This window comes from Anomalospiza imberbis, chromosome 11, assembly GCF_031753505.1.
Source record: "Anomalospiza imberbis isolate Cuckoo-Finch-1a 21T00152 chromosome 11, ASM3175350v1, whole genome shotgun sequence".
Classification (NCBI taxonomy): Eukaryota; Metazoa; Chordata; class Aves; order Passeriformes; family Viduidae; genus Anomalospiza; species Anomalospiza imberbis.
This window is the reverse complement of record NC_089691.1, coordinates 10,249,861-10,264,471: the sequence shown is the minus strand read 5'-3', so window position 1 is coordinate 10,264,471 and position 14,611 is coordinate 10,249,861. Positions and strand designations below refer to the sequence as shown.

The following is a 14,611-nucleotide window of genomic DNA, read 5'->3' as shown; positions in this document are numbered from 1 at the left end:
TTGAGAACAGAGCAAAATGAACTTTTGGAGTAAAAAAACCCATTGTTACAAAATACTTATTGTCTGAGTTATTTAAAACTCAAATACAGAGAAGAGAGGGAAATACTTGATGCTAAATTTAAATATATGGCTTTTTTTTTTTTTGTTAGCTAGGACCTAGAAGTCTTAGATAATTTCTTTCTTCCAGGTTCTTAAATTCTCTTATACTTTAATGCATCTCTGAAGGCAAATTGTTACAGCATGGAACATTTTCTTTGATTATGTAATTTTCTTGCAAGTTCCATAGTACAGTACCTTAATTTTGACAATGAAAGGAGTTTTCTTTTGAGAACTTGCGTTACTGGAGACTTTTAAAGCCTGTCTGCGGGTGAGATTTAATTTAATCCCTTGAGTATTTAATAAGCATTCCTGAGACTGTCGCCAAAAGGTGACAAGATTAGCACTTGAGGTTTATTGACAGGATGCCTCATAGGAAAGACATTTATCTGTAAGGGTATTGTTTTAAAAGAAGGAATAAAGTCTGGGTTAAGCCCTGGGAATATACACACTTTCTGAAATACGGACAGAATAGAGCACTTTCTTTTCATCCTGGCACAGGGACATGGCAGTTTACAGAGGTAAGAAAAAGATGTGGACAAAACCTCACAGTAACTAACTTCCTACCAGAAAAAAGAAGTACTTGAGGATTAAGAAGGTCTTGACAGTCCCTGCCATAAACTGAATTCAGGCATGCTCAAAAGTAATTATTCAATAATAGAATTTTTTCTTACATAAATGCTTGTACCCAAATATATGTGTGTGTTGGAGAATGACAGAGATGACCATAGGGTTTGTTGTTCTTTCTGCATTTAAAAATCTCAGGAAGAACTAAATCATACCTTGTGTTCCAAGATTTTAGCATGTGAGACATCTCAATCTCTTTGTCTCCTGTAGTATTGTTGAGAAAACTCTGTGATTAACTGATCATAGTCTTGTCTGCAGCAGTAGGTCTTTGCTAGTCCTGTGCCCATCCCAAAGAGCAAATACTCTGTGGTACTGATTCTACTTTAGCATACCCCAGTGTGGTCCTGTTCCCATGAAAATATTTCTTTCAGTTTATATAGCACAAATAGAAGAATAATTAGATCCTTTCCTCTTATTTTATCTATGGAGTATGTATTGAGTGACTTATTTTAAAGCAGTTGTGATTCAATGGGGATGTTTTTAATTTGCTGCCTGTTCTCTTTTACCTCTGAGGAAAGAATTTTGTAAATGCTGAATAATTTTAGAACATGTTTTCTTGGTTAAGGTTGGCTCATATTTTCAATTAGTTTTAAAAGGAAGGAAATAGTGTAAATGCTGTGGAATTCAGATAAGCACTGTGCATAGGAAATAAGTACTTTAATTTAGGGTGCCTAGAATTGGTAGGTCAAGCTGATGATAGTAAAGGACCAGATCTTAACTTTGTTTCAAAGAACATGTAATCAATATTCACTCTCCTGTTTTATTTCCCTTTTACTTGAGAATTTGTTTTGGTGAAGCTGAAATGTGCAATTGCTTAAGTATTCCACAGGGTGTCATGAGGTAGTTGTTGGAATCATTAATACTTGGATGAAGTAAAGAAAGAAACATAGTGTGCAGTCCTCTGAATGCCAGTTAATGTAATTTTAGATGTGACTAATACACATGCCATAAAATAAAAAGTTCTTAACTCATTAACACGTGTATCATGTTTCTGTATCTGTATAAAATATACACACGAAGAAAAATATTGCAAGAGGTCATTCACAAGAGTAAGCTATTCTATGTCAGGTCTTCCTAAAAAGAGCTTTCTATATATTCCATAGTATTTTATGGTTTACACAGCAAGTGGAATCTTTGGCTCATAGCAGTAATCTGATATACCAAACAATGTATATTAAGGAAAAAGAAAAAAAGTTACAAGACTTGTATTTGACACACTATAAAGAATTTCTAATTGAATTGTGCTCCTCCAAATTTACTTTTAAATTTTGTTTTAATTTTTATTTAAATTCTTTTAAAATTTAATTTTTTAAAATCGCACTTTATGCAGTGCACACAGCTGTACTGTAGATTTTATGACTTGTTAATTGTAGATATATATGATGTCAAAACTTCAGGATTTTTTCTCTCACACTTGTATAATGTAGTAGGAGAATTTTTACCAAGGTGTGCCCCAAATTAAAGTGTATTTGATTATGGTGGTACATTCCTGCATATGGAGATCAAATTTTTACTGACATAACTGTTGACTTCTGCAGAACTGCACATGCATTGAATTCAACTTCACATTTGTAAAGAAATCTTTAAAGTAACTGTAAAAGCTTCTGCTTCTCTTAAAATCTGAGTTGCTTTAAATGGAAAGATATTGGCTATGTGGAAAAAAAAATCATTACATTATAAAATGAACAGGAAAACTGAATTCATTTCAGTAGCAAGAGAACATGATCCAAACCGAAAAAATCACTGATGAAAGTAAGAATTTGAATCTCTGCTGACAGTAATAATTTGTGCAATGTTGACAACATATTTAAAACCAGTTTTGAACTAATGATACTTCATGGATTTTGGCGTATTTTCGTATATTATCTGAAGTGGCACACTAAAACAACAGAGCAGTTAATTTTCTTGTTACTATTTATTTGTGTGAAGTCTTAAGTAACAAATCTTGGGTTTGTGCCAGTTGGTGCATAATAATCAGTGGCACTGAGAGTGCAGGATGGAGGGAGGGGGATTCTTCCAAGAGACAATCAATGAAATTTTACACATCTGACATAACACACACCCCCCTGCATTCTGCCCTGAGGTCACAGTGCCTTACAGCCACAGAAGGGGATTGCCATGACCATCAGCAGCTGAGTGCTTTTATTCACATTTGCTTCCAAAGTCCACATTGCTCTGTGGACAACTTTTTGTGCAAAGCCTTTATGATTTACCCCTTCCTGAATTAACCACTATAAGTCATGACAGTGTGCTTATAGGTACTTTAGCTATATGTTCAAATACTTTCTAGATGAGGAACAGGTTTTATTTAAAGAAGTTAAAATATTCAAAAGAGAGTGGCATTTTTAAATTTTCATGGAGGTGAAGAAAGTGAATGGAAGTGGTGCCCCTTGAGATTTTTTGTTTGGTTGTTTGTGGGTTTGGCCTTTTTAAGAATAAACATCCTGATCTCTGCCCAGCTGAGTTTTTCTTTCAGCAAGGCATCATGGAAGAAGAGATTTTTAGATAGGTAGATTATAATCTTTCTTCTTCCTCATTTTAAGACTCACTCAAATTGCTTTGCCTCACCCTTTCTTTGTCCTTCTTATTGAACTAGAATAATCTAAAGGAGTAATTCCAGACATACTTTGAATTACTGAGATAACGCAGTACCTTAAACTAGAGTGATTAATATCAGAAAATATTTAAATAATACCTGACTGCAGTGAGATTTCCCTTTATTTTTTTTTTGGAAAAGTATACATCTTCAGCAAAAGAAAGCAAAATAGAAATGACTGAAGTTTAAACTGTTGGTCATATAGCAGTTACAAACCTGGCAGTATAATGAGGCACGTGTATCATATGTGTGATGTGTATGCACTCAGCACTCAAGTCCCTCTTGGAACATTATGACAAGGTTGGTGATTATTGTAATGTTTTTATTTACAGATTGAAAATCTGCAGGAGCAACTTAGGGACAAAGACAAACAACTAACTAATCTAAAAGACAGAGTGAAGTCGCTGCAGACGGATTCCAGTAATACAGACACAGCACTAGCAACCTTAGAGGAAGCTCTATCAGAAAAGGTAATGTTTTCTCATTAAAACCTTTATGTGCTGCTCTTGTGGGTGAAGTGTGTGCAGAAAATGTGCTTCTAAATTGGCCTGACAGCTCTCCCAAAGGCTAGGGCCTTGCCAGGGAAGCAGGTGGCCCTGTTCTGGTAGGATGAGCAGGGAGCGACTGCCGGGGATGAACTGACACAGACCTTGGAGGGGAAGGAGTGATGTCCTTTGAATGCTTGTGGAGAAAATGGCCCAGGACATGGGAAGATTTTGCCTTAGTCAATGAGGTGAGTGGTTATTTCCTGAAAGAACTGAAAGGCATTGGACACCTGACTTAAAGAAGGTAGAGTTTTGGGCATTTTTCTGTCTTTGTGATCTTGATTATCCTGTTCTTTGGCCCATTAAGCACGGGCCAAGAGCAAATGGCTGTACCAACTGTTACCTTGGCTTACTGTGAGCACTATTGGCTTCCTACACTTCATTTTTAAGTGAAACTGTTTCATTTAAAAAAAAATATTGAGCATTCCTTTTTTTTCCTTTACAAATTCTATGCCTTTAATTTGAAAATATCTAGGCGAAGGGATAAATCTGGACTGTTTAAATTAGTGGCAACATTCCTACCAGTTTCAGTGAGGTCAGGTTTCTTCTTTCAGTTCACTTTGAATATGAGGTAATGCAAGTGAATTTATATGCCAAAAAAATTAGTACAAATACCTACATTTTTCAGCTCACAGATCTTAATATGTACTACTTAAATGTGAAGAGTAAAGTAATATGTGACATTCTGCAGTGTGTAATCCTATGAAGGTATTTATGACTGCATATGACTTGAAAATGCTGCTGTGGTGTTGGTACTGACACATAGAATGTTAATGTCAGATTTTTTTATTTCTTGTGTGTTTAATTGTTTTCCTAGCATTTGTTTGGTTAACAACAGTGAAAAAAGTTCTTATTTGTTATTGATTCATGTGGATAAGCATTTATTTATACAGTAAAATTACAAATTTCTGTAATCTTTCACTTCTAATCTGGACACAGTGTTCATCAATTTCACAGCATGTTATTAAAAAAAATGACAGAAAGTACTTTTTAGTCTGTTTTCTCTCTTTGTAAACTATCTTATCTGGATTAGTCACTTTCCCAAAATGCCCATAGAGGCGACTGAGGGTTTTTTAAAACAGTCATTTGGGAAGCAGAGTGACTGTCACAATGGAGACTTGCATAGGAGTAGGAGGCAAGCAGCACTGCTGAGTTAGGATTCAAATTGGCTTTTGAAAAATGGGGTGCTTGATCTGAGAGCATGAGCCACAATGAGGAGAAAATTTCCAAGTAAATGCATCTCTCTTTAGGATTTTGATTGTTGTACAGGGAGATCAGCCTCAATTTCTTTTCCATTGCTTGAAGGCCACACTTGGAAGGGCAGATTTTTTGAAGTCAAGGGTGATTTCTGGGATGAACTTACACACTGAAAGAAGCCAGTAGCCATCCTCTAGAAATTCCAAATGGACAATTACACCTGACTCTCGTGTGTCTTCTGGCAGCTAAATACTTTGACAGTGTCTGTTTACACCTGTGCCTCATTCCTTTCTGTGTCCAGCTTCCCAATTCCTCCTAACTGCTCTCAGTAACTTTCTTATGCAGTAGCATTCTTAAGACCTACAGACTTTATCAATAGTTACTAAATATTTCCACTGGGAATACTGGTAGAAATATGAAAGAGGTTTGCCCAAATAGGACAAAACAGGAACCCTAAGTGATTTATTAACAAGTGCATCAATATAAGTGCTTTTATCAATTCAGTATGTAATGCTGTCAGGAAAGGATGATGCTTTCATTTAATACCTGGTCTCCATTTCTATGGAAATGCATTGTTAGCATGCTTTGTTTTTCTTCATAGAAATTGTATCAGACCTACTTTTCAACTATACAATTTTTTTGTTTATACTCTGAGATTAGGCTGCTTTTTGCATTATATTAATTCTTTGTCCATTCAATAGTTTTTAGAATTTAATTTAAAAATAATGAATAAAATTCTTCAAGACTGTCATGGGAAGCTCTTTAAAACAGAAATAAAATTTCTTCATAGAAGTTTAGCTAACCACAGTTTACTGGAATCTGATTGAATTGCTTTTCTTAGCTTCTATAGGAAGAAAAAAACAAATTAAAACATGATCATATGATATTAATGAATTATAAAGCTATTTTTAAACTCCAAAACTCAAATGTTTTCCTGCATTTTTCTTGAAAATACACAGGTTAAGATTTTGGCTCTGAATTAGAAAACACATCTCCTTATTCTTTATGAAAATAGATTTTTCCAAGTATCTGTCTTTTGATTTTCTTTGGTATTTAGTGATTAGGTATCTTGGGAACATTAAATGAGAAATTAATGTAGACATAATAAAACAATGTCAAATTTTCCTTCTTTTAATCTTATCATTTTTCTGATGATATTGCTGGTGTGATTTGTCTTCTTGTCAGGAATCGGGAAGAAATCAACTTCAGTCGTGTTTGATTTCATTTCGGAACTAAGCTGCAAAACATATTCATTCAACTATTTATCCCTATTTTCAGAGCCTCTTCTAAGCACTGAAAATTTGTAACAACAATAATAAGGATTACAGTGCAATTAAAAAAGAAAAAAAGTTTGAAAATCAGACTATGTAAAAGTGCTATCAGCTGCCTTGATGTTATAACAAGAAACTTTTCAAAGAATATCTCAGCTCTTGGGCTGGCCCAAAGCAGCTCAAGAGGTTGCTTTCATGAAGCTGATATTTATAAAGTTGGTCCTACTGCAGCAGCATACAGCAGATAAGCAATGGAGTATGTCTGATAATGGAGCTATATGCTGGGGCAATTCAGTTCCTGCTTCTGTGATAAAGTGCAAATAGATTAGACCTGTGAGGTCCCAGATTAGTGCATAAGGAAAGCTGCCCAACGCAAACAAGACTGAAACAAGAACACATTGTTGGGATTTCTGCAAGTTAGCTGTTAATCAAGCAAAACATGGTTTATTAGGGCCTTTTAACACATTTTTGACATTTAGCCTTATGCAGCTGACAGATAAATTAGTCTTCTTTTGTGATTGACTGAGAAAAAAATATACTGTTCATTAAAAAGATGATATAGTGTTTTGTTTAATTTGTTGTAGATGAAAAAAACATTTGGGTAAATAAATCTTCAAGAAGGAATTGGTAAAAAATTAATTCTGAATATAACCAGGTGGAAACTGAATGCTTATGGTTATTAAACTATTCTACTTTATGGAGGCTGGCATCTTAAATATTAATATACAAGGTATTAAGAATTTGCATTGTTTTTTATTAGGAACAAACCTGAAGTTCTTTAGTATCATAAGTTTAGATTGGAAGGATGTTAAAATCATCACCGAGTTCCAACCCCCTTGCTGTGGGCAGGGACACCTTCCAAACAACCTTCCAGGTTGTTTCAGCCCTTAGATCTCCCTGGCCCTCCTGGGGACCCTCTCCAGCACATCTGTGTCCTTGTGTGGGGGCCCCAGAGCTGGATGCAGTTCTTCCCCAGGTGGGTGTCAGCAGGGCAGGACAGCGGTGCAGAGTCACCTCCCCTGACCTGCTGGCCACGCTGCTTTGGCTGCAGCCCAGGAACACCGGTGGTGTTCTGGGCTCTGAGTGCTCATGGCTGAGTCATGTTGAGCTTTTTGTCACTGTACACAACCAAGTTCTCCTCCTCTGGGCTGCTCTGTCTGTTCTCTGCCCAGCCTGGGATTGCCCTGACCTGAGTGCAGGACCTAAATTTTATTGCTTCTACTGCCCCCCTGACTGCCACCACTCAAATGATACCAGTAGTTCTCCTGATACTCTGCTTAAAGACCTGCTTCCAGCTGAAATGCAGTTCTAGTGGTTATTTCATTGTACCCTAAGTATTTCTCTGTGATTAGTGTTTGCATCCTTCAAGTATTGATGAATTGTGATTTTGTAAAACATAATCAGAGCTTAACTAAACCATACTGCTGTGTCTGCTTTTTCCATTTCACCCTTTGAATTAATCACCCAATCAATGAATGGTGATAGTCAGCAAACCTTGAAATAGTTATTGGAAATCAGCAAAATATGTAGAAACATAGCTGAGTTTAAATGTCCGTAGGTTTACATAGAAAAATCTTCCTTTGTGTTTCTTAATTTGGATCAGGGTACTTTTTCTGTGTCTTGAACAACTCTTCTTTTGACACCTCAGAATATAATATGTGTAAACTGTAAATTACTGATAGTTAGCAAGTGGCTGATTAGATCTGGAACTTTGACATCTTATTGCAAGCACTGTAGAGTAATAACAAAATTGAAGCTGAGTAAACTGGTCACGGCCTCTGGGGAAACTAGTCATGGCTTTTTTGAATTTTTTCAAGACTTAATCACATATGAATACAGGAAATACATTATTGAAGTATCTTTCCACATCTATTACAAAACTAAACATACTCATATCAGTATAGGTCTTTAATGAAGTTCCTGTACAGTGTTACTCTTATCAAGTATTTAAAAACTTGATCTTATGATTTTTAAATCTAGAGAAATCTTGCATTGACTTTTTATACTATTAACTCAATCATCCTCTGCTTCTGCAGGCTTTTTTTAATAAGTGCTACATAATGCAAACAAATTTAATGCTGTCTTTTCGTAAAATTATTTCCAACTTTTCTGTTTTGCAATTCTTTCTCTTGTTAGGAAAGAATAATAGAGCGTCTGAAGGAGCAAAGAGATCGAGATGACAGAGAAAGACTTGAAGAAATTGAATCTTATAAAAAAGAAAACAAGGACCTGAAGGAGAAAGTTAATGCTTTACAAGCTGAACTGACAGAAAAAGAGGTCAGTCTTTTCTTAAAAACTCTGCTCTTCTATCTCTGTCATTATGATGAAAGAAAGAGCATTAGCATTACTCTTGAATCATGTCAAGTACTGAAATTCTGCCACTTCAGTGTTCAGCTTCAGAACTGCTGTTTTCTTAAGCATTCTTCACAGTCCTCATTTGTACATAAACTATTACTTCAGTTTTTACGTAGTTGTGCATCACAATCTCTACTTTGTCCTTTACCTAAGCTTCCACTAGGCTCAGCTATTCCATTGCTGCTCCCGTTTTCGTTTGTCAGTTAGAGAAATAGTTTTCAGTGTGTTTGTACCTCCAGAATCTGACATGAGCTTGTCTGTATTATGAATGTTTGTGTTTCACTGCATGCCAGCTCCCGTGGTTCCAGTTTATGCACAAAATGGTGTCTTTTGCTATCAATGCTTATGTTTGAGTCAACTCTTTTTGGGGGAGGGGGAACAGGATCCAAGTGATTGCTAAGTTGGCAATGAGTTAGTGTCCTGGTGACTAGGAATTAACTTTTTACTCTTGGTCGTTTTCCAGTCTAGTTTAATCGATCTCAAAGAACATGCATCTTCATTGGCATCAGCAGGGCTGAAAAGAGACTCCAAACTTAAGTCTTTAGAAATAGCCATAGAACAAAAGAAAGAAGAGTGTAGTAAGTTGGAAGCACAGTTGAAAAAGGTAAGTTCCATCTACAAACAAACAATCAGCAAAACAAAAATCAGCATCGCATACCCTCATTTTGAAATTATGAGCTTATTTACTCTTCTGGAGTAAATCTAGAATCTACCCATCTTATGCTGTTTGCTGATGCTTGCATCAAGTACTGCTTTTTCTCAAGAGGTTTGTACCAAAGCCACTAGTGCGTCTCAGAAATTGTCCTCAGTACCTCTGTGAGGGAATTCTGAGAAGCTGCAACAAATAGATGAAGTGAGAGCAGGACATTGGAGGGAAAAGGGCAGAAAGGAATCATCAAACCAGCAATTTATATATGTGTGAATTAACACCACTTTTAGAAGTAAATTGAAATGTTTGCGGGATGAGAAAAAAAAATTAAAGGCTTGTCTAAGAAATGCTGTAATTCCTAATAAAAAAAATGAGCCTCTAAAAAGAAAGCTCCAGCTAGGTTTTATTTTGATGTATTTTTGGCTTTGTTGGTAAATACATTTGTGATAATTAAGCAAAATAATCAAAAGTTTATATCAGCTGGCAATTCAGTATTTCTATTCAGCAGGAAGTGGAAGCAAGCATTTAAAGGAAAACGTACAAACCCTGTATTTTATTACATGGTTTTACTTAAATTGCTGCAATAAACTAGATTTTGCTTAAATGATTTGCAAGTGTTTTGATACCATTGTTTCTTTGACCTTTCTCTGTGTTGTAGTAATGTCTGCTCTCATTGTTCTCATTATGTATTTGATGGGGTCAGGCATTACGTTTGCCTTCTGCAATTCATGACTAAGTGTACATCAAGTGTTGTTTTTTTTTTTTAATATTGATATAGTTTTTCATTTTCTGGTAATTAATATTTGTTCTGTGAATGTTATCACTGTTAGCATAATATTCTGACACTCTTTTTACCCAGGTTGAGTAGGATCCTGCTCAGATTAAGCATTGTTTCAATAGCCTGACCTGTGAAGAAGGTATTGCAAATTATAAAGGATACCAGTGTTTCAACCTTATACTTGTGTTCTTTCTTAATTCAGAATGAATATGTGCAGTTAGGTACCTGCATTAGATCTTTAATTGAGAGGAAGGGAAGCTTTTTTCAATAAGCATATACAAATGGAAACACAACTTAAATGTTTGATACCATAAAAATGCTGTTGATGGTCAAATTAAAACCTCCAAAAAAAAGGTTTATCTGGAAGTCATTTAGTTTGCTTTAGTTTGTTAGAACAAATGTTTGTACACTTTGCACTCCACTTCAGCAGATACTTCATTACAATCTGAAATATCTTTTTTTCTTCATTTAAAAAATATAGTTAAAAGAACCCTGGAAGCACAGATCACTTAAAAAACCCTCATCAAAATCCTCTTGAAGGACTTGAAATCCTAAGTCAATCGTTTATGACTGTACATATAAGCACATCATATAGCCATGGAAAAACAAGCACTTAGAGAAGTCAGAGGGTGTCTGGGATGTCTTTTGTATAAAAAGGGAGCATGTTTCTTGTGTATAAATACAAACAATTATTGAATGAAAGTTGAAAACATAATAGTTTTATTATATCATAAATACAGCATAAAGCCCCAGTGGAAATTCACCCACCAATTTCAGGAGACTAGGTATTTCCACAATAAAATGCAGTTACAACCTTCTTTCTGGGCATGCTTAATTGAACAGAAACAGTGACTGTTAATGACAGTAGACTCCAAACAGTCATTTTCAATTCACATTTTCTTTAATGAAATACTTTATGTTCAAACCTGTAAATACCCTGCGTTAAAAGTAATTGGTCCCCAGAAAAATACCTGCACCGTGTTCTCACTCCTCAGGAAAGTGAGTGAAACAGAAACCTGGGTCGCTCTTGCCCATGTCTGGGTCAGAGGAGGAGGGGACGGCGACAGGGTCATAAATGATCCCCCGTGTCCCATGAGTGTGCTCACGTGTGAGCATCAACCTCTGCAGGAGCAGAGGGATCTGGCACAGTTTACTTCTCTCTTTCCAAACCCACTCCAAGGGGCTGTCTCCTTGAAAAAGTTCCAAGCAGCTTACACAGTACTCCTCTCTAAAAATGTCATGGAGGAGGTACTTTGTTGTGCTGCTGTAAAATAATTATAGTTCAATGTTGATTTATAAGTTTTAACAAATTAAACTAAGAAATATGAAAATAGTGCTCTGTGCACACTTGCTGGGAGTTAGTTTTGCATGAGCATTAATGGTGGTAAGTGCTATATCTGAAGGAAAATGTGCACAAAGGGCAAGTCCAAACTAAAATTGTAAATAAAAAACACCAAAACAACTTCTGGATTTTCTCCTCCCCAGCTTTTTCCCTCCTTTCTGTTTTTTGGAGACAATAGGATTTATTTATTGATAATAAAGATGGATTTTATTTGATCTGACTAGATCCAAATGTTTTTCAGTCCTGCAACACTGGACTTTTTGCATTTTGGCAGGAAAAAAGATGCTGATTCTGAACCCATGATTTTACACAGTAGGCACATTTCAAAAATAATGAAAAGAATATTTGTACAAAAAAATTATTCATGTGACTTTGCTATGTTTTGTTATAAAAAATAATGTTTTAAATTCTAGATGTGCTTATTGAACATTTTGTGACAAATATGGATTGAAATTCATAAAAAAATTTAAAAAAATTCTAAATACCAGAGAATGGTCACTGCTTTCTCCCCCAGATTCCATAGATTTTTGTTGAGTTACTTTGTATTGCTACTTGTGGAAGAACAGCAGGAATTACCTAATAGGTAGCAAAGTGTTTTATATATATGTATGTATATATAATCTTTATTATCCACTCCAGAATTTCCTCCCTTTGTTGTTTTTCATTATCTTAAATTTACTTGCTTACTGACATATTTGCAGTTGCTAAAGTACTATTTGTCAAGCTGTACTGTTTGGAAGTCATTCTGCATAGAAAATTCAGTATTGTATTAAACAAAAGAAAAGTAATTTAATGATACTATTTAATTAATCTTTTATTATTACTGTCTTAGAAACTTTGGTGATAAATTGCAGCCTCAGCCAAAAGCACTTCTTGTGATTCATTGCTTGAGACCAGCACTTAATGTATCATCAAAAGTGGACACCTCTCTTTATTTCATGGGTTATTTAACTTGAGAAAGGGAAAGTAACACAAACCTTAAGTTTCTTACTCCAGCTATTCTTTTTTAGGAGCCAAAGTCAACATTTATGTTTCCCCAGTGCCTCTCACTTTCACCAAGGAATGTTTAGAATCTTAAATTTCTACTTTTTTTTTTTTTTTTTTTTTTTTTTTTTTTGATGACATGTTCTTACGTGCAAATGCACTGTTTTTGTTGAGCTAATGCTGTTTTCCCGGATCTTTCCTTCTTTTCCTATCTGTGCTTCACTCCTTACCAACTTTGCAATGTAGCAAGCTGAGCAGTTGTTCAATCAGATGTACAATCCAGTAAGTTCATTTTTAAAATGCCCGCTGTAACATATGGAAGCATGAGGATCCATTCCCTTACTGTGTTGTGCTCTTCCTCTGTGGAGCTTTGCAGAACACTCCTGGTGCTCACTCTGCTGTATCCATTATATCCAAATAAATGAACTTTGTGGACTTGAAGGCCATTTTAAGAATGTGAAATGTGTTAAATAGGTGCATACTGCGTTTCTGAGAAAATGAACGTCCTTTAGGTCCTCAACTTCTCCATTAGAAAATGCATGCAGAATTTTTTTTCCTTTTGCTTTGCTTTTTAATTCCTCCTTGTATAGTACTTTATTTGATCCTTCAAACTTACGTAACTCCTGATTTATTCAGCTTATCTTCAGTGACAGAGTTAATTAGATGAATAATAATATCTAGGAAATCACTGGCAGTATTTTCAAAAGTCCATATGACTAAAATAGATCTCTTCTACTCATGAAAGAGTGCATACATTTAGCATATTACACATTAGGAACATGGAAACTTTGTATTTAAGTGAAGAAAATACTGAAATATAAAATGATAAATGCAAAAGGCAGTCTTTGAAAAAGCACAGTATTGCTGTGGCTTATTTAGCATTAATATTCTCACAAATGCCTGTTTTAATTGCATAATATCTCTTTTAACTTGACTCCTTCAATTTGAAGAAGAGCAGCAACAAACCTTTTCTCTGCAGAGAGGAGTTTGCATCTTTTTGGCTGAGACTGTTACAGTTAATGTGCTGTGAGCATCACAGGACAGAAAAATGATGTAAATGTACGAGCAATTTAAAAGCTATGGTTTACATAGTAATCCTAGTCAGAATCACTATGTAATTTGGATAGTGCATATATAGAAGAAGTGGGTTTGTAGCTTAAGTAATGTGATACTACACATTAGAGGAGGTATTGCCATCACTGAAGTCAATGGGAGCTTTGCCATGAGTGTTCGTGGACCAGGATTCCAGCTTTGGGATCCATTATGGTTAGGTTTTGTAGTGCCAGCCATGTAATGGATGTGTCATGACTTTTGTGTGGGAAAAGAGAGTCCCACAGAATGTGCTGTGTTTACTTTTAAAGTTATTGGTTGCCTGTGTTTAGAATTTGGTCATAAATTTCAGCACAATAGCATTAAACCTGATATTATCACCTCTACCCTCTGGCACAGCTGGAGAAAGAGCTTGTCCCTTTCAGTGATAAACTCCTTTTTTCCTCCATCATCTCGGGTCACTTCTGTGGTAGTTATGCTTCTATTAACGTCATTTGCGCTGCTCCTGTGCGTGTCTTTTCAGACTGGAGTCTTTTTACTGTTAGTTTTTAGCTTAGTTTTCATAAATACTGGCCAGTCATTAGCTCAGTATTAATGATTCTGCTGTATAGAATTCATTTGTTATTTCCTAATCTGTTTGTGTGTGGTATTCCAAAATCAGTCCTTTTCTTAACTGTTTTTTCTGCCTTTATGTGGTTAATTTTCAAAAGGACAGCATGTTGGAAGTTGCAAAGCAATAGGTGTAAGATCCTTTTCCTTTGGCACCAGGCAATCGTACTATACTTACAAGATGATTTTTTTAAAATAAACTTCTCTTGCTCACCTGCTTTCTTGTCCTACATGTATGAGAATAAGTTGTAAATAGAAGTGGACATACAGTTCTTTATGCTTTAAAGGTGAACTTCTTGAAATAGCCGATGAGATTTTGTGCAAAATTGATTATATGAAATTGCATTATTGTCTTTGTTCTGTCATGAAAATATCATGCTGTACTGAGTCTGGAGTTCAGGTGAACCTTTTTCTAAATATTAAAGACTAAATTTTCCAAGGTCTTCTATAAGAGAAATGTCAGATTAAACTTTAAACTACTTGCAGAATACACTATAAATTACTTAGAGCAG

The 14,611-nt window shown here is 35.3% G+C and overlaps 1 protein-coding gene across 16 annotated transcripts in view; it reads left to right on the top strand.

The window, feature by feature from the left end:
* Nucleotides 1-14,611, top strand: part of ERC2 (ELKS/RAB6-interacting/CAST family member 2) — a 414,962-nt gene that overhangs the window by 145,464 nt on the left and 254,887 nt on the right. For 9 of the 16 annotated variants that reach the window (XM_068201794.1, XM_068201809.1, XM_068201799.1 and 6 more), the window contains 4 exons: nucleotides 3,652-3,789; nucleotides 8,469-8,609; nucleotides 9,151-9,291; nucleotides 12,687-12,722. In XM_068201794.1, coding sequence (XP_068057895.1) covers nucleotides 3,652-3,789; nucleotides 8,469-8,609; nucleotides 9,151-9,291; nucleotides 12,687-12,722 — 456 coding nt within the window. The remainder of the gene's footprint in view (nucleotides 1-3,651; nucleotides 3,790-8,468; nucleotides 8,610-9,150; nucleotides 9,292-12,686; nucleotides 12,723-14,611) is intronic. The other 7 variants (XM_068201804.1, XM_068201803.1, XM_068201801.1 and 4 more) reach the window with 3 other exon arrangements.